This window comes from Electrona antarctica (assembly GCF_951216825.1).
Source record: "Electrona antarctica genome assembly, chromosome: 9".
In the NCBI taxonomy this organism is placed as follows: Eukaryota; Metazoa; Chordata; class Actinopteri; order Myctophiformes; family Myctophidae; genus Electrona; species Electrona antarctica.
Window position 1 is genome coordinate 6,084,003 of NC_136790.1, and position 27,871 is coordinate 6,111,873.

The 27,871-nt window shown below is 45.4% G+C and overlaps 1 protein-coding gene across 1 annotated transcript in view; it reads right to left on the reverse strand.

Annotated features, from left to right (window-relative positions):
- The window catches only part of slc12a5a (solute carrier family 12 member 5a), a gene marked incomplete at both ends in the record, with an annotated part of 319,359 nt that overhangs the window by 46,776 nt on the left and 244,712 nt on the right, over positions 1 to 27,871 (reverse strand). The window contains 3 exons of the mRNA XM_079509226.1: positions 84 to 214; positions 3,068 to 3,122; positions 22,376 to 22,522. Of these exons, the coding sequence (XP_079365352.1) occupies positions 84 to 214; positions 3,068 to 3,122; positions 22,376 to 22,522 (333 nt within the window). The remainder of the gene's footprint in view (positions 1 to 83; positions 215 to 3,067; positions 3,123 to 22,375; positions 22,523 to 27,871) is intronic.

Genomic DNA, 27,871 nt, shown 5'->3' on the forward strand with positions numbered 1-27,871 from the left:
CGCACACGCACACACACACACACACACACACACACACACACACACACACACACACACACACACTACAGTAGATTATCACTCACCAGCAGGAGCTCAATTGCACCCAGGATATACATGGCTCCAGCGAAGGTGGTCCCCAGGTAGAAGCAGATGCCCACCGCACCCCCGAACTCTGGGCCCAGCGAACGGGAGATCATGTAGTACGATCCTCCCGCTAAATAAATAAATAAACAGCACCACAACAAGCAGAGATGTCATTATGTATGCAGGGATCTGGCTGATGATATAACTGATATTTATTCATTACTTTACTTTCTTTTTTAGCCTGTTGTATTCAGTACTAAGTTGCAAGCACATATACACGTTATACAGTGTATATGTGTGTGTGTATATATATGTATGTATCTACAGGTACATACATATCTATATCAATTTAGCATATGCTGTTGTGTGGAAACCTCATACTGTATGTCCAAACCTGTTACTTTTCAAAATTACTACTGCTACTTTTTGTTACTTTCATGTGACACTGTGGTATGATGAAGAAGGACATTCATTCATGAAAAGAATGTTGAACTATGGACTAGTGTTAGTGTAAGCAGAAGGTCAGCGGTTTGCCTCCCGATCCCGTTCTACAGCATGTGTGGAAGTGTCCCTGAGCAAGACTGACTGAACTCCCCACAGCCCATCAAGTGTGCATCATGACCATCTGAGCAGCAATCAGCTGGGTGAAGCTGAAACTGAAATCCCCCCGCAGGATTAACAAAAGTCTCCCTTTCCTCTTAAAGGACTATACAATTCCCATAATGCTTTGGTGCACTGCTCCTCCTTGTGGATAGGGGGAGGGCTGTCTTACTGAGAGAACATGTAGTCCAGGAAGTAAGTGATCCCAGTGTCCATGACATCATGGACATTTGGAAATACTAAAATATCTAAAAACACATATTACCCACATTAAAAAAAAGCCAGGAAAGTGTTTCTTCCCTTTAATGGGGGTGCCAACAGAACAGACCCCTGTTACTGAACACATAGCAACGATTAATATGGAAGTGTTACCCGTATTGTCCTTTTACGTCCAACAATCCTTCATTTTCATGCATCAGTAAATTGAATCATTTACATTTTCGTGAAACAATCCGATCTTTAATCCGAGTTTATTTAGTCTATAGGCTATTATTTGCAGCTCGCCTCTATGACGCAGCGCCGATTTGTCCAGAGTGTGCTTCCAAACGCCGGGGACGTCATCATCAGCACTTTGAGAGCAGAACGGAAGCCATTATAGTGGTATCATGGCGCCGCTCTCAGTCCCACACAGTACTTACTGTAAATGCAAACCTGCAATTTCCTGTGACCCCCTGCGCTGATGCGCTCTACTCAAATCAACTGCCGAGACATAGGCCATGATTACTACGACACTACGTAGCATTATATAATCATATAAATATAGCTGACTAGTAATGCACATGCACGTGTCTAACAGTGCATCACATAGCTATTAAAAATACAGGTTGACACAGTACAATATTCACACTATTTATCCTATTTTTAAATGGATCGTTCCACTGACAAATCGGCCATTCATTCTTTCCCCATAGAGATTTACAAAAATATTTATATCAATTGTTTTAAGCCTGGAATGCATTCAATTATTTTAAGCCTAGAAGGCATTTGGTTGCCAAAACGTTGGTCCTAATAAACATTTTTTGCATCGTGACCAGCTGTGCGACCTCTCTTTCAAGTCTAGAATCAAGCCATCCAGCATCCTGGTGAATCATGAACCATAAAACCTTTCATTCTGTGCCTTGCCTTGATTCTTCACAGAATCAAGGCAGTGGAACCAGAAAACCTACTATAGCGCTTAAGTGGTAAAGCACGCTCCTACTGTACAAACGCATCACAATCAGTCACATTCAAAAAATACAAGCATGCAAGGTGCCACGCTGCTGGGGGGAGTAACAGCATAACTTGCTCAAGGACACTTTGACACGCAGCCAGGACGAGCTGGGGAATCGAACCGGGAAACAATGGATTAAAAGACGACCGCTCTACATCCTGAGCCACTGCCACCCACAACGTGTAGACCAGCTGACAGTACATTCGTATCATCTCAGGGTATTTCACCCTAGAACACTAAACACCATCACTAAACATTAGTGTATATTATATACCCAATGTAAAAAATATTCCACAAAAAATATTTCACGTCAAAATATATTGAAGTACAGCAATACTATGGCAACTTAAAAAAAGGAAAAATAGATCATGGGGGAAGCCGTACCATAGGGGAGCAACATAGGTGAAAAACGTGGGTATTATTTTAAAAAATATTCCCCCAAAAAAAGAAAGAAATTGGGGCTTGGAACTTCTCCTTTGGTCCACCCATTCTTGGGACATGTGAGAAAAGAATGGTCCAGTGAAAACATCACGGATGTGAGCAGGGAAACAAACCTACCTTCTATGATGTCACTGAGCATCATGAAGGTACTGAAAGACCACACCCACCTCAGACATCAGCAACATTATGAAAATTACAAAAATATAATTGTCCGGGTGAAAATCACCCATGTTTAGTGTTCTAGGGTTAAACGCTATTACTATGTAGGGCGGCTGTGGCTCAGGAGGTAGAGCAGGTCGACCAATGATCCATGGGTCAGCTGTTCGAATCCCGGCTCCTCCTTTCTACATGTCGAAGTGTCCTTGGGCAAGACACTGAACCCCAAATTGCTCCCGATGTGCTGGTTGGTACCTTGCATGGCTTCCGCTGCAATCGGTGTATGAATGTGTGTGTGAATGGGTGAATGTAATGCACAATCTATGTAAAGCGCCTTGGATAAAGGCGCTATATAAATGCACCATTTACCATTTACCATTTATGTGCTTCCAATATTTACAACATGTTTCCACACGTCAGTAGTACACAACAGGCTTTTGAAAATGACACTATTTTGGTGTCTATGGGGATACCAGAGTGTGTCTGACAAACTCTGCCAAAAGTAATCAGTGAAAAATAGGAATTTAGGAGTCTCAAGCGGTGAAAACTGCACGGAGCCAGCGCCTGCTCACCCACCTGGCACTACTCCATTGGTGGCGATGGCACTCATGGAGATAGCAGTCAGCATGGTCTAGAGAGAGAGACAGAGAGACAGAGAGAGAGAGAGAGAGAGAGAGAGAGAGAGAGAGAGAAATTGCAAAGTTAGATATTATGTCAGTTATTTGTGACGGTTATTTGTCAGTTTCCACAAGCTCTGACAGAAAATATATTATGTAAATGAAAACATTTTGTATTATATTGATTATTCTTTTCACAAAATCACAGAAATCTCTGTGTGCGTGCTTAATGTATCTCTCCTTCCAGAACCACCGATCTGACCAATACACCCATACATTATGTATCTCTCCTTCCAGAACCGCCCATCTGACCAATACACCCATACATTATGCATTTTACCCGTCACTAATGTCCTCAGTATACAGTATAACGTCATCAGTGGTGTAAAAAGTACTCACGTTTTTACTTAAGTAAAAGTATCAATGCTGCAATGTAAAAAATAATCTGTTACGAGTAAAAGTCCGGTATTCAAAATGTACATGGGTAAGTGCAAAAGTAGTGGCATCAAAAGTAAAAAATAGGCTACTCATTATATGCCGAATGTCCCATTTCAAGTTTTCAAAATGCATACAATCTTTTGAAAATAGCAGTTATTTTAAATTGGTCAAAATGCATCTAGCTGAAGTGGGTAATGTAGTGGAATAAAAGTGCAATATTTGCCTCTGAGATGTAGTGGAGTACAAGCAAAAGTATTGCAAATTGGTAATACTCAAAGTAAAGTACAAATATCTCAAAATTGTACTTATTAAGTACAGTACTTGAGTAAAATGCACTTTGCTTTCCACCCCTGAGCGTCATAGTGCTAACGTCCTAGACTGGCCTCTGACAAAGGGTGCTATGGGTACACTGACAGAGGGTCAGACAGGTCTCAACGGTCTTACATAACCGGAGGGGCATGCGTTCTCATTCAGCGAGCACCAGCCTCGTCCTTTACAAATCTCTGTGTGCATGCGTGTGTGTGTGTGTGTGTGTGTGTGTGTGTGTGTGTGTGTGTGTGTGTGTGTGTGTGTGTGTGTGTGTGTGTGTGTGTGTGTGTGTGTGTGTGTGTGTGTGTGTGTGTGCGTGCATCTGTCCTTTCCTTTGTGCATCGCTGAAGACCTGAGGCATTGCGGTGGTGCCCGGTGCGAAGTTGGTTGGATCGGCAGAACCGACGATCCACATATTATGCCCATGTACAGTATACTGTATTATATTTATAATAATATATTATTATTCCTGTATTATTTTTTACTTTACTTTATTTGTTTATTTAGACGGGACAATGCATATTAATAAACTATTAAATACAAATTAACTGGATTTAGCAAGAATGCAAATTTTCATCCTCAGTCCCCACATAAAACATACACAAGACAAGTACAAAGCTGTAAAGTGCATCTATGTATTTTTGGCTGTGTTTTTTAAGGGCTATACACCTTAAACATCAGCATAGTTTATGACAATTTTGATTTACATATTGGATTTATTTATATAATGAACTGTTTCCCCCAAAACAGTATACACAACAAAATATCCCATCCCATGATAAACTCTTTACTATAAATTAAGATAGGATACAATATCATTCATTCCAATCCTGAGGTTGTTTTTATGCAGCAAGGGAAAAGTAGCATAAATGTATTATGCCAGGGCCGCGAGGGGGTAAGTGAGGATAACGTCAGCCAGCGCTGTACGGTTCAATCACATAGCTGAGTGGCTGTGGCTGCTGAGGTTCAGATAAACAATAAAGCCATCGGGCCTGTCAGCAGCTGTCAGCGAGTGTTCAAGACAGCCAGACACAGGTCACAACTCCCACCGAGCATGTCAATCTCCCCCCTGGGGACTGTGCCTCCAGTAATGAGTGGAAAAGAAGGAATAAAGGGCCTGGAGGAGATAATGCAACGAGGACTTGAAACAGTGCCCAGCAGTGGCTTAAGAGACCATATACTGTAAATAAGACCCTGAAGCTAGCCTTCATTCACCACCCTGGAGAGGAAAGGGTCGACCAATGCTATGACAAAAATATTTCGTCGACAAATAAAATCTAGACTAAAATGTTAGGAAGGGACTAGTGGACAAGAGATCCAATGTAAGTGTAAGAGCCATATGATGTCTAAGTATTGTATTACTCATTTGATGACGTCACCACAGGGCGTGGGCTAGACCCACGTTGCTTGGGAATTTAATGGGCCCCAATCAAGCAGCAGGTGTTGCTGATTGGCAGAGGCACAATGTTTTTCAACTGTGTTTCTTTGAGCTGTAGTCATGTATCCTGAATAGTTTATTTATGCAAGTATTTATTGTATGCTGAGGTGACAGATCAGCTAATAAATATCTTTGTTTGTGAACACAACGAACAGTTTGGACTTCAGTTTATCAGCACACGTCTGAACACCTCTTTGCCGTCAGTATACCACGCAGTGCCTTTAGTACAGGACTTTGGGCACTACAATAAGTCATCTTACACTTGGTTGCATGCTGAAAATAGGCGATCTACAAGTTCACAAAGCGTTGCAGCGCACCGCGTTGTAAGCTTGTAGATCGGCTATTTAAGCTTGTAGATCGGCTAGCTTGTAGATCGGCTACAGTTGATGCCGTCATTACGACGGCATCAACTGTAGATTTAGTCGACTAAAATCTTATGATATTTAGTCGACTAAAACTAGACTAACACTAACACATTCCAGGTGACTAAAATGTGACTAAAACGAAATGAAAACTATTCAAGAGACTATTATGACTAAAACTAAATAAAATGTTGAGGCCGTATACCACAGTACAGCGGAGAACAGAGCTTATCATTTATTCAAACGCTTCGGTTGAGTTTCTACTATTGAGTGATACAGAATGACAGGCAACATTGAGTAACATGAAAGGGAGAGGGAGAGAGAGAGAGAGAGAGAGAGAGAGAGAGAGAGAGAGCGTAGGCTGCTGAAAACAATATATTTTTGGATTCATTTGTCGTTGTTTTATTTTACTCTTTGAATCATGTTATACCGGCGGAACTAGTTTCTTCACTTTCTATCATTGTCTATTAATGTTAATGTTACTTTCTTGGGCTTGTTTGTTTTGCCTCTTTGCTGTATAGTCACTGTTCAGATGCTAAAGTTAAGAAGGTAGTCAAACTTTTCGTTTCCTGACAAGGAACAAATCCACAAGCTGTGGATTTGTACGGTGTACGGCCCTTGGTTTTATTTCCAAATGCACAGTAGCACTGTGCATTTGGAAATAAAACCAAGGGCCGTACACCGTACTCCGGGGCAGGTGGATTGACTATTTTGAGGTCATCCATATAGGACCACCACGGCTACCTGAGCTGAAACACGATTTTTTTTGGCAAACACAATGCTTCGATCAGCATGCTCAGGTTTGGTAGCTAGCATTGGCCAGGTTATTGCGTTGTTGAAATAGGCTCCCCCCCGCCCACCGCCCAACGATCTCTCCCTCCCTCTCTACTATACCCTCTCTCCCTCCCTCTCCCATATTCCTCCGACTCTCACTGCATATTGTGGCCCATTTATCACGGACAGGTCACGCAGACAGGTGCACGTGGACACGCAGACCTCCAAGGTGGACATCTGCACAGCAGTCATTTTTTGTGTCCGTCCGTCCGCACCACAGTACCAATGTCAGACATTTGTTATTTCCTCCCAAGATCATTTTACATCACTGACTCCTCGCCTCCCACACAAAAAACATCAGTTTGCTGTTGGCAGAAATTACGAAGTTTCGATTACTTGTCGTGACTGAATCCACTGATAATACATTACGCCTAATCCAGCCCACCTCGCCTTTGCCATACATGGGTACTCAAGATCATACCAACCATCCGTCACAACCTACTGACTGCACTTCATGCCGCTTTGCCAAAATGGCCCCACATCTAAAAGCACAACCCTGAGTTGTGTCATTCTTTGTAGCCTGCATGCCTATAACTGACGAGAAGATCCTGTGTGACATTTTGGCCTGAGGGTGGTGCTAGAGGGAAGGTCATAGGGTCACTCAAATCATTAGGGTTCATTCTATGGGGAGCATGGATGGAACGTGCTCAGCAAGATGCAATCTACTCACTAAATGTTTTTGAGTGGTGCAACCACTCCAAGGAACAGCAATGTCCGTGTTAATGTGACTATGTGACTATGTGTGTGACTATGAGTACCAGTAGGGGAAAAAGTGGCGCTGTTGTGCCAGAAACAGAGAGAGAGAGATAGTGCTGCACTGTTGCCTGCTAATGAGAGAGAGAGAGAGAGAGAGAGAGAGGGGGGGAGTTGCACCACTCAGTTCACACTGTGTGTGATTTTATATCTTGGATGCAATGCAAGTGGACATTTTTGCATGTAGGTCTGTAATTGGTACGGACCTGTAACAACAGGGTAATGTGGTTAGCGTGGCCTGTGGGGCTAGACGACACTGGCTACGAGAGTGAGGGCTGAGTGGGACGGACCTCTAATGTGGTCGTAAAAAGGCCATGGGCCCTAGTACTACTGCTGCAGATAAGGCAGTAATTGTTTAAGTGTTTTATCTGATGTCCACAGAGAGGTAGTTTAAGGCACTGTACGCGTGCCGTGCACGCACACACGTGTACACACACACACACGTGTACGCACACACATGTGCGCACGCACGCACGCACGCACGCACGCACGCACGCACGCACGCAGAATGTCCTTGCAACACATTTGGTTTGGTAGCATAATAACCACGTCTTCGTAAAATCTCCCCACTTCCACTTTAATTGTCACTAGCAAGAGACGTCAGCTTGGTTTGTGGCAGTGGTGTTCTGGTGTAATATACTTACTGTAGGCTACTCAAGTACAATTTTGAGGTATTTCTTTTACTTTAGTGGAGTATTTCCAATTTTCTGTACTTTTCAGTACTACATCTCAGAGGCTAATATGTGACCAGGTCTAGCAAAATGGTCCTCATCTCGCCTATAATGAAAAGGCAGAAAATCTAAAATAAACTTGATTTTTTTTTTTTTGATTTTCGTTTTTTTCATATTAACACAGCTTGAATGTTGAAGAAAGTTTTCATTCCAACAGATTATTGATTTGGTCAAATTAAATGTATACATTTATAAGTCAAAGTAGGCTAGCCAGCTCTAGGTGTTGAAATGTTGTGAACATTCAAAGGGGATTTTCTCAGCTTTGGGTAAAACGGCACAATCATTTTAAAATGGTCATATCTCCTTCAAATATTTTCCAATTTCATTGAATGATACATCATATGAAAGCTTACATTCTGTACTTTAATAATCTGTAAAAAACTGAAAAATTACTCTGGTCGAGATTAGGCCCTATTTGTAACTGTAGATTATTATTATTATTACAAAACATACGTTACTTCAGCCATATATATTGGCCATTTGAAAATAGCTCACAATGCGCTCACAATGCGCATTGTGAGCTTGTAGATATTCTATTTTCAAAATATATTTTCTACATTAGAAATGGGACATTCTACATAATGACTAGCCTACTTTCTACTTTGAGAACTTTAAGTATATTTTGATAGCAATATCTTTGTACTGTAAATGTTTAATTTCGGACATGATGTGTAACGGAGCACTTCTACATTGTAGTATTAATACTTTCACTCAGGTAAAAAACATGAGAAGTGGTTTGTGGATAATATGCATGTTGGTCTTCCAACCCTCTGGACGTCACTTTACTGGCCTGTAGGCCTACTGTGGTTTTGTTGTGACTGGCTGTACTGTAGTGGGCGTACTGCAGCTGGTGGGGATGAGATCGTCTGTGTCAGCCGATTTGGTCACTTTACCGAACCGCGTCCCATAATATTTAGATCACATGACTAGCGTGGGCGCCAGTTGGAGCTGATGACTTTAGCAAATGTCATGACTCAGCTGCTGTCAGTGGAACACAGTGGGTCCCTTCCGTTCTCCACTGTAAACGTTGCAGGTCATATATTGGGAGAAAAACTGGTTGTAATAAATGTACTGTAATAGAATGTTGCATCACGCCTCCTGGATATCAGGCAGCCTAGATCCAATCTCCATCTAATCCCAGAGTCAGTGGCTGGCCCAGAGAGGCTCCATCTAATCCCAGAGTCAGTGGCTGGCCCAGAGAGGCTACAACTACCATCTAATCCCAGAGTCAGTGGCTGGCCCAGAGAGGCTACAACTACCCATACAACTACTCCATCTAATCCCAGAGTCAGTGGCTGGCCCAGAGAGGCTACAACTACCCATCTCCATCTAATCCCAGAGTCAGTGGCTGGCCCAGAGAGTCTACAGAGTCAGTGGCTGGCCCAGAGAGGCTACAACTACCCATCTCCATCTAATCCCAGAGTCAGTGGCTGGCCCAGAGAGTCTACAGAGTCAGTGGCTGGCCCAGAGAGGCTACAACTACAACTCCATCTAATCCCAGAGTCAGTGGCTGGCCCAGAGAGGCTACAGAGTCAGTGGCTGGCCCAGAGAGTCTACAGAGTCAGTGGCTGGCCCAGAGAGGCTACAACTACAACTCCATCTAATCCCAGAGTCAGTGGCTGGCCCAGAGAGGCTACAGAGTCAGTGGCTGGCCCAGAGAGTCTACAGAGTCAGTGGCTGGCCCAGAGAGGCTACAACTACAACTCCATCTAATCCCAGAGTCAGTGGCTGGCCCAGAGAGGCTACAACTACAACTCCATCTAATCCCAGAGTCAGTGGCTGGCCCAGAGAGGCTACAACTACCATCCATCTAATCCCAGAGTCAGTGGCTGGCCCAGAGAGGCTACAACTACCCATCTAATCCCAGAGTCAGTGGCTGGCCCAGAGAGGCTACAACTACCCATTGACCTCCTGTCTGAATCATTTCCCTGTTGGAGGACTAGTATGAAAGCATGAAGTGTCCTAGCTTTTTTCCCTCCGTTTTTTGGGCAGCATGTGCTGTGCCTTATTTCCCACTAACCCAGGCCCCTATGGCCTGTTTTATTGTCCCACTTTCAGGGAGTGCAGCTAAGCTCATACCTGGGATGATTGGAGAGTTTGTGAGTCTAACAGGCTGTGTGTAGTCGAGCTATACACCTGTTAACCCATTTATGCCTGACGTCGAAATAAAAAAAACGTTCGCTCTGAAAGAATATATACCTATTCAAAGATTTGTGCCGCATTTTTACGATTTTTCAAAAATAGCAGACCTACAAGTTCATAGCGCGCCACTCGGTGGCGCGCTATGAGCTTGTAGATCTGCTATTTTTCAATAGCTAAAGTATAACAGAATGCTTGAAACACCAAAAGGGGTTCCCGCCCAAAATGGGTCAAGATCAAGGTCAACCTTATTATATAAGATTAACTTGTAGCAGAGGCATCTGAACTCCTTACTTACATACTGTACATGTAGGACAGCATAAAACATGCAATTAACATCTAAAATAAATATATTATAAAACTCTGAATGGCTATACACATGGATGGTTAATAGTGCTTTCACTTGCCCAAGCATTTTGTGTGTATTGTGATCCAGTGTTGCATCAGTTCAGGCGGTTGCCTTTAAGGGAATGACGTAACCTACCACACTTTGTGTCTATTTCGACTTTGCTATGAAAGCGGTACGTTGTGTTTATTTTGCTCTGATTATTTTAATTTATAATTGTGCATTATATTAATATCTATTTATAGTGACTCATAGGAATAGACTATGTGACAACCAGGTATAGTCTGGTGACCACCGGAGAGACGGGTGACAGCCAGAATGTAGACGGCACCCGGGTGAGCAGTATGGGCTAGCGCCCCAGCCTGTGTCCTCCGTGAGGAGGGAGCCCAACAAACCTTGGTGAGGCCTTTAGGAGGGCCATTATAGTCCACCACTCCTGAATGCAGTGCATGGTACTGGGAGTCTGGTGCAACGCACAGGTCCTGGGCCTGGTGAGAGCAGGAGTGGACCTGGTGAGACGTAGGAGGGGCCCGGTCATGAGTCAACCCACGGAGCCTAGTCCTTCCACGCGCCAGATTTTGGTTCTCCCAGTACCGGCAGAGTAGTTCCGGAGCAACGGATTGTGTGGCCTTGCTCATTCCCTGATGGACTGATCAAGGGTAGCTACTGGGACGTAAATCGGGATTTGATCAACCCCGGCTGGGTCGCCTGAGTGAGGGGTATGATGTTGGAAGACCCGAAACCCCGTTGACCTCAGGAAACATGACTGAAGATACGTCCCAGGTGCATCCATGCGATGTATTTTTATTTATTTATATGGACCCAGAGTTAAGGCACAGTGTATTTTCATTGTTCTGCATCTGTTTAAATTCCAGCAAATATTCTGATGTTGAACACATCCAAGAGAGAGCAGAGCAGTAATTGCCTCGTTGTCTGTCAGAATAAATCCACTCACTGCAGATATCCTGGTCTGTGGTAATTCCAAATTCACAACACAACGCAAAGATCATGTCTGTTACACACACATATAAAGGAAATGCACAATACATGTAAAATGGACTGCAAAAGATACAGCATCTTAATATGTTGATAGTGCCTCTCCCCCTTAAAGATGGCATTCCGTGTTAGCCTACATAGGCCTTCAAGCCTCTGGCCCCCCAAGTGTGCCAAAAGATTACATCACCACGCCATCTGTCTAGCTAGCCCATATGAGGCAAAACAGCAGACAGTTTACAGACTCTAGAGCTCATGCTTACTCTGCTTATTCCCATTTCTCACTTGTTCCTTGCTCTGGTCTTCCCCCAGACAAGACACGCAGGGCAACAAAAGCCGAAAGGAGATTGCTACCCTTCGCATAATCATAGAGCAGACCCTGGAACTCTCAACCTGCACATTCATTTATTTCCACAAAGCATTTGACAGTTTGGACGGAGACACTCTATGGAAACTCACATTCATAACCATAGAAAAGAATGCCAGCACTCACGTTATCCAATAGGATTCTTGTTTATTTTCCATTTTTCCCCAGCAGTGAGTCAATGTTTCGGAGGAACGGAGGAAGGTCTCCAGGCCGAAACGTGCACTCGATACATTACTAATAATAATAATAATGGATTGCATTTTTATAGCACTTTTCTATGCACTACAGTGGGATCCCATATCTTTGTTCCTCAGTCTCAAACTGACATTTATCAGGACCTAGAGGTACCTCTGTTAGACACACCCACTGACCCACCCCCAGATTCTCAGCCACACCCACAGGTTTATTTTAATATGTGGAGTGGCCATTCAACCACCAGGTGGCTTCAAGCCATGATGAGCAGAGTTGCACTGAGTATAGCTTGCAATATGCAGTGGAGTGGTGGAAAAAGTATCACATTTTGTACTTGAGTAAAAGTATCAATACTGCTACAATACGGCTACCAGAGGTACTTTTGGCCTGAAAGACATTGATGGGTACCTCTAGGTGTCAGCCCGGAAGAGACCAAGGGTATGGGACTGTACGTCTACGTGCTAACTCAAAGCGCTTACAATGGTCCATTCATTCATACACTGGGAGGTGAAGCGGCGACCAGTCGACGCTCCTACTTCATGGTCCATTCATTCATACACTGGGAGGTGAAGCGGCGACCAGTCGACGCTCCTACTTCCAACTACTCAACTGAGTGCATGCTGCTTTTCCTTTCTTCACATTCAGAACCATCACACAACAGCTATGGCTACAATCAAACTGCAGACTAGGGTAATACACAATGAACGCCTTACAGACAGCTCCACAGTAGAGACAGGAGTCTGACAGAGATGTTTACCGTCTCCCTTTCTCTTCCTCTTGGCAGTCGACTGGATTATTAAGACAACCACAGCCAAACAAAACCTGCGCATTGAGTGGACAATGTGGTCCCAATTAGAAGATCAGGACTTTGCTGACGACATATAGTCCTCCTGTCACGCACACAAACACAATTGCAAACCAAACTCACGAAACCCACAGCGATGCAGCTCTGCTACACATGTACCATGGTGGAGATGACACTGGCCGAGAAGTAAATGGCAAGGAATTGCTCCCTGAGTCCCTGTCCAAGAGGGAGACAATGCAGGTGGAGAACATTCCAGAGGATGGACATGTTGGCCACCATATGGATGATGAAGTAGTGGCTAAAGGAGGACAGGGCCATGGGAAGGCATCTTCTTTTGGAGACTGGGTTGGAGGTAAAGTACTACCCAATGGCTCTTTGCATGGAGGGGATCCGCAAGCAGCATGAATAAGACAGGTGGGGGGCGCAGGAGATGGAGGTGGCCCACCTTTTGATTGCACGCCATCAATGGCTTCAGAGGACAAAGTATCTGTTTCTTTGGTGACTTTGCCATTCTTTGTTTCTGGGCTTTTGGCTTCTCGTGGAAAAGGGTATGGGCTGGGTCTGGTACCCATTATCTGTAGTATGTTGTACTAGATCTGAGGAACCCTGCAAATTGTCCACGTCAGTGTGTGCTCTATAAATAAGTGTAGTGGTATGTGGATGTGTCTGTGCCGGTGTCAGCACAGATCTGCGTTGTTAGGCAACTGATTGACATCAGCAGCACACATTGCCATTGTTAGGCAACTGTTTCTGTTGTGTGACTTCATAAATCTGGATAATGAACTGTACCAGCAGCACCTCCCTAACTTGAGAACCGTTTGCAAGGTAGATCCATCTCGTGGGTGCGTGACATGGATTTGTTCATAGAAGTCACATCCAAAACTTTACCATGGCCTTGGGCAGACCTCAGAGTAGAGCATAAATTGGTCCTGACAGGATAGGAGCTTTCACCCTGCTCTGAGCCAGGGACAAATTAGCCATTGGGCCAGTGGGGCCGTGGCCCAGGGGCCCTTGGCTCTCAGGGGCCCTTCAGATAAACTGGACTGCGCGGTAATAGATTTGACGCCCTGAAAAGGGCTCCTGGGGCCCTTCATTGGCCATTGATTTAGTTAAATTTAGGTCAAAAAGATGATAAAACACGGAAAATCAATAAATGTTGCGCACACTCGTGCTATGGGGGCCCTGCAAAACGTACTGGCCCAGGGGCCCTCATGGGGGTTAATCCGTCCCTGCTCTGAGCACATACTTAATTTACTTCATTAGCATGCTTCATCTCATACATGCTGACAAGGTTCTGTCGCACAAACGTCTCGAATCCACACATATAAATACATCTATTTTGAGTTGTGTCGTTTATCACGTTGAATCCCCGTGGAACGCAAACTGTGGAGGCAGCGGTGTCGGAGGAAGGAGAACAGAGGTGCTCTTTCCTTTCAGACTCCTAAATAAATACATTGGATGATGGAGATTCCTCAGCCAAATAGTGGAGAGGGAGATACAGTTACTCTGGAGAGAGGTGGAGGACATCTGAAGAAATGTGATAGATTAATGACAGAGGAAGAGAGAGAGCGAGAGTATAATAATGAGACAGATGGCAAAAGAGGAATCAGACAGAGGAATTGAGGCAGTGACAGCGGAGAGGACCAAATGAGATGAGATCAATGGGATCTGAGAGAAAAGCATCCTTAGCATTTAAATGAGACACGACAGAGAATGCAGCTACCACCCATCCACTTCACGGCGTTTGGGATTTGGGACCTGGAAGTAATGAGAGGCGAATAACACGACGCGCATTTCCATCTAGAATATTAAACCCCCATTTTAGCTCAGTGACAAGCCCACATTCATTATACATTATACATGCTAAAAATACACAGCAGTGTCGAGCACGTTTTGCACTTTGATCGTCCTGCAAAAAGATCTCCAGCGGTGCTCCCAGCGTAATAAGTACATTTACTCAAGTACTGTTCTTAAGTACAACTTTGAGGTACTTTACTGGAGTATTTTCTATTTTCAATACTTTTACTTTTACTCCACTACATCTCAGAGGAATATATTGTACTTTCCCCCACTACAATTATATGAAAACATTAGTTACTAGTTTCTTTGGAGATTTTGATTATTGTTAGAAAACACACTAACCACCTCAGCCTTATACATTTCAGCCATTTGAAAATAGCAGATCTACAAGATGACAATGTGTCGCAATGTGCCGCATTGTGAGCTTGTAGATCAGCTATTCTTGAACTTGTGAAATGAGACATTCTGCACGAGTACTTTTACTTTTGGTACTTTTTAAGTACATTTTGATGCCAATACTTTTGTACTTTTACTCAAGGAAATTTTGAATTCCAGACTTTTACTTGTAACAGAGAGTACTCCTACATTGCAGTATTGATACTTTTACTTAAGTACAAAATGTGAGCCATCCAATCCTCTACACCCAAGGCGAGAGCTGTGTCCGTGTGCTCGGGAGTACGTCGGATTTCGTTTCCGGTGGGGGTTGGCCTCCACCAGGGGGTTGGCCTCCACCAGGGGGTTGGCCTCCACCAGGGCTGCACATATTGTCAACTATCCTGTTTGTAAATTTTCATGGACAGGATCTCAAGGGGAAGTCGTGGCAGAGAGGGTATAAGGCTCGGTGAGCTAAGGGTTGCGTCACTGCTTTTTGCCGATGACGTGGTCCCGATGGCACTATCAGTCCAAGTATTAAAGACCTTCAGCTCCCACTGCACCGGTTCACAGTCGAGTGTGCGGCGGCTGGGATGAGGATCAGCATCTCCAAATCTGAGGCCATGGTTCTCAGCAGGAAACGGATGGATTGTGCAGTCCAAGTAGGAAGACATTATCCCAGGTGAAGGATGTCGGGGTCTTGTTCACGAGTGAAGGGAGGACGGAGAAGGAGATCAGCCGGAGATGTATGGGTGAGAAGTAAAGTTCAGTCACGCGAGAGAGACTCGGAGTAGAGTCGCTGCTTCTTCGCCTGGAAAGGAGCCAGCTTAGGTGTTTCAGGCATCTGGTTAGGATGCCTCTCGAGCGTCTCCCTAGGGAGGTCCTCGATGCATGTCCCACTGGGAGGAGACCCCGAGGCAGGCCAAGGATAAGCTGGAGGGATAACATTGCCACACTGGTCTTGGAACGCCTCAGGATCCCCCAGGAGGAAGTTACTAATGTTGCTCTGGAGAGGGAAGTCTGGAGCTCTCTGGTGGAGCTGTTGCCCCCGTGACCCGACTACGGATAAGCAGTTGAAGATGGATGGGTGGATGGATGCAAAAGATGTGAGTACTGTTTCCACCACTGACTATCTTGGTTGGTCATGGAGTTTAAAGGTACGATGCCTCACCACCGTGTAAATCTCCATATAGGGCAACTCATTCTCAAGCCTTGAAAACATGAAAAGCACATCATGTACTAATGATTCTCTGATTGCTCGCCAGCAGAACGGCTCGTCGTTGAACTGTGCTTTTAAGCCGTCTACAGAGGCTGCCTGTCTTAGGTGTAATGGGAATTTATTCCAAGCCATAGGGTTTTTTATATGCCATTGTACAGGCACTTTGAGCAGGTCAGCACTAGAAGACCTGAGGGCTCGGTTTGAGACATGTCTAGGCAGGCAGGCAGTCATAATAGGAGGGTGCCAGACCACTGGGAGCTTTATAAAAGGATTTTAAATATCAATCCTAAAAACAACCCGGGAGTCAATGTAGTGAAGCTGAAACTGGAGTTGCTGGTTGTCACTTGTCACAAAATCCCCAGGAACACTTGGACCTGTCTCACGGCACACCGTTTGAGAGCCACTGATCTGCGCACGGAGGTGGCTTGCATATGTATGAATAAAACATGCTTAAACCGTACAATGTCTGATTCCTTTTACTCTCATCATGGTCCTGTGGATTCCACTCAGGTGGGGGAATCAATCCTTCTCTCAAGTCTTGGCAAACACACACACACACACACACACACACACACACACACACACACACACACACACACACACACACACACACACACACACACACACACACACAGATGCGTGCTGCGTGGAAATGGCAGAGCGTACTGGCTGGTTATGAGTTATGTAAGGAACTCAGAAGGAAAGGGGGGAGGCAGGCTTCTCATACAGTGATCACAGTGGAGTCCATTGCCTCAGGGCTCCACTGCACTGAGCTGCGTGGGGCTGATAGGAAATGTTTGTGTGTGTGCGCACTGTGCGTGTGTGTGTGTGTGTGTGTGTGTGCGCATGCATGTGCGCGATCTTTTGTGCGTGTGTGCTCGTGCATGCGTGCAATCCTGCATGCATGCAATCGTGTCACTCGTGTGTGAGAAGCCAAGAGCTTAATATGGCTATAATCCGGAACTTATTTTAATGAGTAAAACGCCATTTTAACCAATTTGTATGGTAGTGGTGCGTTTGCACGGCGTTCCTTTCTGCTGATTCCGAACCAGCTTTGATCTCAGTTTTTCGGTCCTTGTGCAGTTCTACTTAGGTTTTTATAAACATCACACCATTGATGACAATTACTTTATTTTGCGAGGGCACTTTACAGACTTGCACACAATCATTTATTTTCCCCCCCAAAATCTGAAAACTAACTGCGACCATGCATTTTAATTAGGGCTCTAATTCATGGAGGTATTTATAGTATAAAAAAAAATCACACCCGTGTGAACTGAGTGGTGTAAGGTTTTTTATAGCATGATCAGCTGTGGTCTGACGTAATGTCTGACGTAATGAAATCACACCCGGATGTGATTTCACAACTGGCTGTTTTTGCGCAGAGAAAATGACCACGGTTGCTACGGTCATCCAGTTCACCCGGGTGTGATTTAATTACGTCAGAAATTATTTTGAACATAGCAACCATGGTCATTTTTTTATGCACACAAAAGCCAGTTGTAGGAGTGGTTTACACCACTCAAAAACTACAGTGTTGCGTTGACTGATGCTTATATATTTTGTCAGAGGGAGCACATCATTGCGAGGCATTCCGCTCGTGTGTTTGTACAGGCCAGTTAGATACGGTGAGGATTTGAGGGGGCTGTTCTATAAATACACGCTCTGCTACAGGAAGATCTAGGCTGCACAAACACACTGACGTGAAAACATACATCTCTGTCCCTATGCGTAATACAAACCATGGAGGAGGAGGAGGGGGAGGAGGGGTGGGCAAAAAGCATTGGAGCACAGTAGGACTTGAAAGATACCGTGTTCTCCCACACAGACAAGAGAGGGCAATGTTCATGTAAACACCGTGAGATTATAAACCGTGCGATGACTGACAGATGATGAGAAATCCAGAAGGATTCAATGCATTCAAGTGACAATTATAAGTCCTACATTACTAGCTTGGATTTAAATGGTAAGTCATGGTATTTCTCCCTCTCTCTCTCTCTCTCTCTCTCTCTCTCTATCTCTCTCTCGCGCACGCACGCACGCACGCACGCACGCACGCACACAGTAACATAATCATATGATATTTGTAGTAGTTAGAGACATAGAGATCATTATGTGGCCTTTTTACCCACGTCCAGGGCATTGTTCCATCCGTTGCTAATTGAAATCCAAAAGGGAATTCACTAGCATCATAGTGCCTAGGGAGGAGGAAGCCTCGCTGTTGATGTACAGCGTGTTGACATGTTTTCAATAGAATGGCGTCTATAGGGAAAACATAAGTGCATTCCATCGTCTCTCTTAGCCAGTACAGAAACGCTATCATGTTAGAGGCTCGGTGGAGGTGCACTGCAGTATTGTATACTGTCTGGCAATCACACCAGTCACACACAATCGCACTAAAACGGCCACTCACAGCATCCTTTGGCAGTTGTGTCAAAGCGAATTGGCGGGGTGGAGGGTGAGTGTGTGTGTGTGTGTGTGTGTGTGTGTGTGTGTGTGTGTGTGTGTGGGGGGGGGGGGCATCTTGGCACAATATCGGTTGTGATGACAAGTGTGACAGCTTGTCAGTCCAAGATCAGTATAAGTCACCGTACTAAGGGGATACACACTTTTAGCGTAGCAGGTGGCATTGCAGTGTTGTTTTCATTTTATGGACAGAAAGTACATACAGGGCTGCAGGGATTTAATATCTATTATAGGTGCTGCTTCTGGTGGAGTTTAATCACTTCAGCCCCATTTTATTTTATTTTCAAAATGTTTAGCTTGTCACAATACAATATTATTGTCACGATATCTTTATCTGATTAATTAATATTGTGGTATTAGATTTTGTCCATACGGCCCAGCTGAAATCCCCTATGCTTTGTAAGGGGATATATCATGTAACTGTTACAGTTATGTGAGAAAAACGGAACAGGGGGCGCCTGTTTTTCCGGGGTGAGAGGCCGTGGCCGAGTCCCTTTGAGGACTCGGCTTCAAAGGGACCGTGGTGAGAGGCCGTGGCCGAGTCCCTTTGAGGACTCGGCCTCAAAGGGACCGCGGTGAGAGGCCGTGGCCGAGTCCCTTTGAGGACTCGGCCTCAAAGGGACCGTGGTGAGAGGCCGTGGCCGAGTCCCTTTGAGGACTCGGCCTCAAAGGGACCGTGGTGAGAGGCCGTGGCCGAGTCCCTTTGAGGACTCGGCCTCAAAGGGACCGGGGTGAGAGGCTGTGGCCGAGTCCCTTTGAGGACTCGGCCTCAAAGGGACCGGGGTGAGAGGCCGTGGCCGAGTCCCTTTGAGGACTCGGCCTCAAAGGGACCGCGGTGAGAGGCCGTGGCCGAGTCCCTTTGAGGACTCGGCCTCAAAGGGACCGGGGTGAGAGGCCATGGCCGAGTCCCTTTGAGGACTCGGCCTCAAAGGGACCGTGGTGAGAGGCCGTGGCCGAGTCCCTTTGAGGACTCGGCCTCAAAGGGACCGGGGTGAGAGGCCATGGCCGAGTCCCTTTGAGGACTCGGCCTCAAAGGGACCGGGGTGAGAGGCCGTGGCCGAGTCCCTTTGAGGACTCGGCCTCAAAGGGACCGCGGTGAGAGGCCGTGGCCGAGTCCCTTTGAGGACTCGGCCTCAAAGGGACCGTGGTGAGAGGCCGTGGCCGAGTCCCTTTGAGGACTCGGCCTCAAAGGGACCGTGGTGAGAGGCCGTGGCCGAGTCCCTTTGAGGACTCGGCCTCAAAGGGACCGTGGTGAGAGGCCGTGGCCGAGTCCCTTTGAGGACTCGGCCTCAAAGGGACCGGGGTGAGAGGCCGTGGCCGAGTCCCTTTGAGGACTCGGCCTCAAAGGGACCGTGGTGAGAGGCCGTGGCCGAGTCCCTTTGAGGACTCGGCCTCAAAGGGACCGGGGTGAGAGGCTGTGGCCGAGTCCCTTTGAGGACTCGGCCTCAAAGGGACCGGGGTGAGAGGCCATGGCCGAGTCCCTTTGAGGACTCGGCCTCAAAGGGACCGTGGTGAGAGGCCGTGGCCGAGTCCCTTTGAGGACTCGGCCTCAAAGGGACCGGGGTGAGAGGCCATGGCCGAGTCCCTTTGAGGACTCGGCCTCAAAGGGACCGGGGTGAGAGGCCGTGGCCGAGTCCCTTTGAGGACTCGGCCTCAAAGGGACCGCGGTGAGAGGCCGTGGCCGAGTCCCTTTGAGGACTCGGCCTCAAAGGGACCGGGGTGAGAGGCCATGGCCGAGTCCCTTTGAGGACTCGGCCTCAAAGGGACCGTGGTGAGAGGCCGTGGCCGAGTCCCTTTGAGGACTCGGCCTCAAAGGGACCGTGGTGAGAGGCCGTGGCCGAGTCCCTTTGAGGACTCGGCCTCAAAGGGACCGGGGTGAGAGGCCGTGGCCGAGTCCCTTTGAGGACTCGGCCTCAAAGGGACCGTGGTGAGAGGCCGTGGCCGAGTCCCTTTGAGGACTCGGCCTCAAAGGGACCGGGGTGAGAGGCCGTGGCCGAGTCCCTTTGAGGACTCGGCCTCAAAGGGACCGGGGTGAGAGGCCGTGGCCGAGTCCCTTTGAGGACTCGGCCTCAAAGGGACCCAAGGGAGACGAAATGCCGTGTTCGCCGTGTTTTGGTTTGTTTTTAACCGGGGCCGCCCGCGCACTTGCTCAGGCCTCGTCCCTTCTCGCTCGGCACGCCGCCCAACAGAATGGGTTAACATAATGAGAGGTAAGAAGTGGTGTGATATTTGCATGTTCCTTTTCATGTTCATTCATCTCTGATCTTCAAGTAAACTCCTACGCACTTGTAAATTACCATACCTGATGAAGTAGAGTGAATAAAAGAGTTTGCTGTTGATTCAAAGGCTCTGATGGAAAAACAAATTAGGTGTTTTAGCTCGCTTGCATTTGTACCCTTGACAGGAGCCACTGGGCAATATATTGCCGGTATTTTCTGCAAAGAAATTATTTTACTGTATTAAGTTGAGGTTAATGTTCTATCATTATGGCCTTCAGGGCCCCAGCCTACCACGCATGTAAGGAAGGATGCAAATGTGTTTGTGTTGCTGCTACAGTCCCCGGTGCAGCACCCGTTGACTTGGTACAAATAACGTTAGACATTACAATCAATGAGTTATTTATAAAAGGACAACAATACTCTGGGAATGCATGCCCCAACCATTTATGCAAAACCTGTTGCCGTTGGATCCCTTATCAAGTTATCCCTATATATGTTGTCAGATGTGCATTTATATTGTTGTGTCATAACCTCTATGGTCATAACGTGACACAAAGCTTGGCCAACCCGTGAAGCCGTTGGACCTTTAAAAAAAAAAAGAAGCTACACACTAAATCCCAGAGTGTAGATGTAATATAATAAATATATACATCTACACTCTGGGATAAGAGTTAAATGAATACATTAGACCAGTGGTCTTCAACCAGTTGATTGGGTTCCAGCTAAATGATGGAGAGTTGGTAACCAAATGGACCCTTATATTATATCTTAAACTCTTGAGAGTTTAAAATGTTTATGCTCTTAAGAGTTGAATTATTGTTAAACATCTGCATTACTTAATTTATAAGAAGTCTACACAATTACAGAATGTAGAAGAATTGTTATTTTGATAGTTTGCCTGTTATCTCTCCTATGGTACCAGCATCAATACAGCATGGAATTGTGGACAAAATCGTATCCAACAACATCAAATGGTGGTCCGTGGCTCAAATCCCGAATAAATAATGGACCTTGATATATGAAGAGGGTTGAAAACCACTGCATTAGACTGTGTAGGACAGGGGTTCTCAACCCGTGGGTCGCGACCCCTCGGGGGGGTCGCCAAATAATTTTAGGGGGTCCCCAAATTATTTTCAAAAAAAAAAAAAAAAAAAAAGATTTTGTTTTTAAAAAAAAAATCACGTTTTTTCAAAAATAGCAGATCTACAAGCTCGTAGCGCGCCACTCGGTGGCGCGCTATGAGCTTGTAGATCTGCTATTTTTCAATAGCTAAATTATAACAATGCTTAAAACACCAAAAGGGGTTCCCGCCCAAAATGGTTTAAGGTTATTGTAGCAGTCAATTTATATTGGGGGTCGGGAGGGGGCGGGGCGGGGGTCCCGAGACGTTGCCAAAGCATTTTCGGGGGTCCCCGGCCAAAAAGGTTGAGAACCCCTGGTGTAGGATAGGATGGCGTTTGGGCGGGCAGCGGGCATGCACTCACCGTGCTGCAGCACATGAAGACGATGATGAAGGTGCCGATGACGCCCCCGATGCCCACCAGCCAGGTCATCCTGAGGAACAGGATGACGCCGAAGATGTTCTGGATGCATGGCAGGTAGACGCCCATCAGGGTGCCCAGGGATGGGGCCTGGGTGGTGGAAGGAGAGACAGAGGAAAGAGAGCAGAGAAGTAGCGTTGTCAGTAACCATTACACATTTAAGTTGATGATACATTGTCACACAAATAATTGGGATTAACGATTTCATTGTGTGTGTTTTTTTTGTTCGTTTTGACGTTACAGTGTGTATTTGCCTTTTATGGTTCATAAAGTGGCCATGGGAAGAAAAAATAATTATCTTGATATTATATTATTATATATAATCTTGTTCAAATCAATCTTGTTCAATCAACTAATATATCTCGTTTGAGCGAGATAAAGATCTCGTTCCACCGAGATAATATCTCATTCCAACAAGATAATGATAATTTTGATAATACACACATTACTGGATACAGTTGACTTCCGGACAGAGGTAAAACACTTATTTTCATTATTTTTTTTTATTAAGGTTGGCTGACATATATGATCTACCTCAAACAACCAAGACTGGAATGAATCTGTTGTCCCAGCCAGTACCACAGAAATAATCTACAGCTAGACTGTAAATAATGGGTTTATTAAAAAAGAAATGGGTTGATACACAAAAACAGGTGAGGTTATGTAGTTTCATCAAAGGGCTCTTCAGTGCAGTTACAGATGAAAGAATAAATAGCTTCCTGAACAGTTCTATTCCATTTCAAGTCTTTCTTTTTTTTTTGACAGATCAATGACTCAAATAGATACAATCAGGAGTTCTGTCAAGGGGACAAAACTCTCGTTTCTGTAATTAGTTTTTCTGGTGGTGGATTTGTTCTTTGCCTAGCTGGTTTCCCATTGAATCAGGGCGTTGGGTATGTCCTTCTCAACGCCGCTGCATGGACAGTTATTACTGATGCTGGGAGAGTGAGGCTGTGTTTTGTTGCACATTTAATAGGAGATTTCTGCACATGAAGGTTTTTCGGGGATGTTCTGTGCATGTCTGTGTGTGCCTCTGTGTCCCTAGTGTGTATGCCGACATGATGGCATGCATTCAAGTTGAAGGACACATGCAGTTGACCCTGCGTATAATAGAGGCATTTCCATTTCCCGGCCAAGGACGGCATGGCCAGTAAAAGGTGATTGTTCTGATATGTCGGCGTAATGCATTTCACCGAGCGAGGGAGCAGACCTTATTCACAGAGCGAGGGAGCAGACCTTAACTGTCAGTCACATCATTACATCACAGATAACGCTGTTTGTCCTGACTCGAAACCTGCTGTGTTATTTATTCAGAAAACCACTGGGCGACAATGAAGCCTGAGTAATAGGTTTATTTAAAGATGGAGTGCTGTCCAGTTTTTCATGTGTTTATGAGGTGACAGTACTTCATTAGGCCCCTTGGTGTGGTTGTTATGTGGAATGATGTCTTCCCTTTGTATTTAGGGTTTCTTCCTGGAGCCTGGAACCTTGACAGTCAAATGTGCCAATGAAAAAAACGAACCTCTCCCCTTTATCCTTTAACAACAGCTGTGGGTGCGGCTTCAGTTCAGGTGGATCACCACCCATCACCACTCACCAGGCAAACCAGGCATACTTAATGAACTGGTGTACTGTACATATCCGCATTAGCAAACCCAGGGCAGCAGAAAAATAATAAATCAGGTAAAAAATAACAGGGTTTCGGCCCTTCAGCCATGAACCCCTACAAACTATTTATATACAGTTTGTCCCCTAAAACCTAAATCTAAAGCGAAACTTTTCCATCTCCAATGACTAAATCTCCCTTGAATATTGCAACTTTCAACTTGGTTGTTCTTTAATCAAAGATCAACACCAGGGATCCACAGGTTGCCTGTGGGAGCAGAGAACAAACCCCATCCATCTCTGTCACGACTCCCACTATATGCTAATGACTTGCACAGTTTGCCTGTTGTCTGAGCTATGCAAATCCGAGCGTCTCTCTGCGGTTGTGCCCTTCAGCATGTCTCAGCCAGGGATTTTCATCATCACAGGCTTCTCCAAGATCTTTGTAAAAAGTTTCCTTTTGGATAATCAATCCTGATGATGTGGATGATTTATTTAACGAGACTAGTTCAGTGGCAAACAGAGCTTTCCAGATCAAATTAAGTTATTTCTTTTAAAAAAAGAGAGAGAGAGAGAGAGAGAGCTCAAGCTGGTGAATTAAATTTGGTTCTATTTGTATGGCGTGGTGTGGAAGAATATACTGACAAGGCCTGACAACCCGTAGAACAGGGTTAGTATCTCTGTCTGTATAGGCTACTGTATCTCTGCGTCTCTGTCCCCCCCATGCACACAAGTAGACTAAATTCATGTTGCAATGTGCATACAGCGAACCATACAGCTCAGCTCAGGCTTCTACTACACCAATTACAGCTCAGCTCACACTGCTGTATGCTTATCACAGCTCAGATCAAGCTGCTACGTCCTTACATAGAGAATATTGTCACTATAAGAACAATTTTATATTCGATATCCTATATATCTATGTGAAATACTTGTTAAGCTTTATCAAGAATGACAGCACATGCATGAGATATAGCATTTAAAGAGATGAGTCAGAAGACACCGTGCTGCTTTAATAAATTCTATCAATCAAAACCCGTCATTACAAAAGGTCTAATTTTCAACATTACTGTTTCACACCATTCATTCATCGCTCCCCGGCTTGTGGCGATGCTGTAATTAAATACATGGAGTTTCCATTAACTTCTATAGAAGTGGTATAGGTCCTTAAGGGACACAGTATGTGTAATATACATTAGCACTCAGGTGTTGCTACTGTAGGTGCCCCTGCCATCAGCACTTTGGTGTTACTAAACTGCTGCCGCTGCACGAAGCAGGATGGTGGGAACAGAGGTCATATCCTAATAACAGGCACCTTAGACAAAAAAGATTGAATTTCTTGGTAGCTTGTTGTGCACCATAGTGGACGCAACACCTTGACGAGAGATCCCAGAATGAACAGTCCGTTTCAAGGTGGGCTCACATACTGTATGTTTGAAACAATGTTACTGGACATGTTTTTCCTTTTTTTTGTATATAACAAAACATATAACTGTATATACCGGTATGATGATATTGATATAAGTGTATATTTTTATTTCTTTAAATGTTTTGATGAATTGAAAATTCATCCCTTATGTAAACAAGTCTTAAGGTCCCTGCACACAGAGCGAGTTTTTCTGATTTTTAGCGGCGTTTCTCCATCGGTTTTCCGAGAAACGTGTCCAGTGTGCAACCACCCTTTAGTGCTCTTTCTGGTTTCATCCTCGTAGCAGTTTTTGTATTGACCTGTACTTTCGTTGAAATGTACCCATTCTACATACTGTGAATACAATTTTCAATCAATCAATCAATCAATCAATCAATCAATATTTACAAGCGACTTTATAGAAAAAAAACAAGCCCAAAGTCGCCTATAATAAGTGGAAATAGCAACACTGTTGCTGACTTTAACCTGGGGAGCTTTGAAGAGGTGGAAAGGAAGTGTGCATAAAGTACGGTATATTAGAACAGGGGTTCTCAACCCGTGGGTCGCGACCCCTCGGGGGGTCGCCAAATTATTTTAGGGGGTCCCCAAATTATTTTCAAAAAAATAGCAGACCTACAAGCTCGTAGCGCGCCACTCGGTGGCGCGCTATGAGCTTGTAGATCTGCTATTTTTCAATAGCTAAATTATAACAATGCTTAAAACACCAAAATGGTTTAAGGTTATTGTAGCAGTCAATTTATATTGGGGGTCGGGAGGGGGCGGGGCGGGGGTCCCGAGACATTGCCAAAGCATTTCCGGGGGTCCCCGGCCAAAAACGTTGAGAACCCCTGTATTAGAACACCGTAAACGGTTAACAAAATAAATAATTTCCAAACAAAAGACCAAAAGATCAAAAGACGGAAAGATTAGTTTGAAAAAATATTTGTGACCTTTCCAGAGAGCGGAGCTTTTATCATCAGATACTGTATATATAGGGAGAGAAACGATGTGGACTATTGCATCAATTGAAACCGATGCAGTGAGCAACAGGCCAAAGATGTTTATCTAACTATGTGGACTATTGCATCAATTGAAAGCGATGCAGTGAGCAACAGGCCAAAGATGTTTATCTAACTATGTGGACTATTGCATCAATTGAAACCGATGCAGTGAGCAACAGGCCAAAGATGTTTATCTAACTATGTGGACTATTGCATCAATTGAAAGCGATGCAGTGAGCAACAGGCCAAAGATGTTTATCTAACTATGTGGACTATTGCATCAATTGAAAGCGATGCAGTGAGCAACAGGCCAAAGATGTTTATCTAACTATGTGGACTATTGCATCAATTGAAACCGATGCAGTGAGCAACAGGCCAAAGATGTTTATCTAACTATGTGGACTATTGCATCAATTGAAACCGATGCAGTGAGCAACAGGCCAAAGATGTTTATCGCACGTCTCCGCTTTTCTATTCAGACTCAATTGGCATTTGAACTGGGATTCCAGCGATCATATCATAGTCATAGCCGCTGCTGTGATGGAGAGAGTGAGGGAGGGAAGAGGAGAGAGCAGGAGTGAGAGAGTGAGGGAGGGAAGAGGAGAGAGTGAGGGAGGGAAGAGGAGAGAGTGAGGGAGGGAAGAGGAGAGAGTGAGGGAGGGAAGAGGAGAGAGTGAGGGAGGGAAGAGGAGAGAGTGAGGGAGGGAAGAGGAGAGAGCAGCAGTGAGAGAGTGAGGGAGGGAAGAGGAGAGAGTGAGGGAGGGAAGAGGAGAGAGTGAGGGAGGGAAGAGGAGAGAGAGAGGGAGGGAAGAGGAGAGAGCAGCAGTGAGAGAGTGAGGGAGGGAAGAGGAGAGAGTGAGGGAGGGAAGAGGAGAGAGCAGGAGTGAGAGAGTGAGGGAGGGAAGAGGAGAGAGTGAGGGAGGGAAGAGGAGAGAGTGAGGGAGGGAAGAGGAGAGAGTGAGGGAGGGAAGAGGAGAGAGCAGGAGTGAGAGAGTGAGGGAGGGAAGAGGAGAGAGCAGGAGTGAGAGAGTGAGGGAGGGAAGAGGAGAGAGTGAGGGAGGGAAGAGGAGAGAGTGAGGGAGGGAAGAGGAGAGAGTGAGGGAGGGAAGAGGAGAGAGTGAGGGAGGGAAGAGGAGAGAGCAGGAGTGAGAGAGTGAGGGAGGGAAGAGGAGAGAGTGAGGGAGGGAAGAGGAGAGAGTGAGGGAGGGAAGAGGAGAGAGTGAGGGAGGGAAGAGGAGAGAGTGAGGGAGGGAAGAGGAGAGAGTGAGGGAGGGAAGAGGAGAGAGCAGCAGTGAGAGAGTGAGGGAGGGAAGAGGAGAGAGTGAGGGAGGGAAGAGGAGAGAGCAGGAGTGAGAGAGTGAGGGAGGGAAGAGGAGAGAGTGAGGGAGGGAAGAGGAGAGAGTGAGGGAGGGAAGAGGAGAGAGC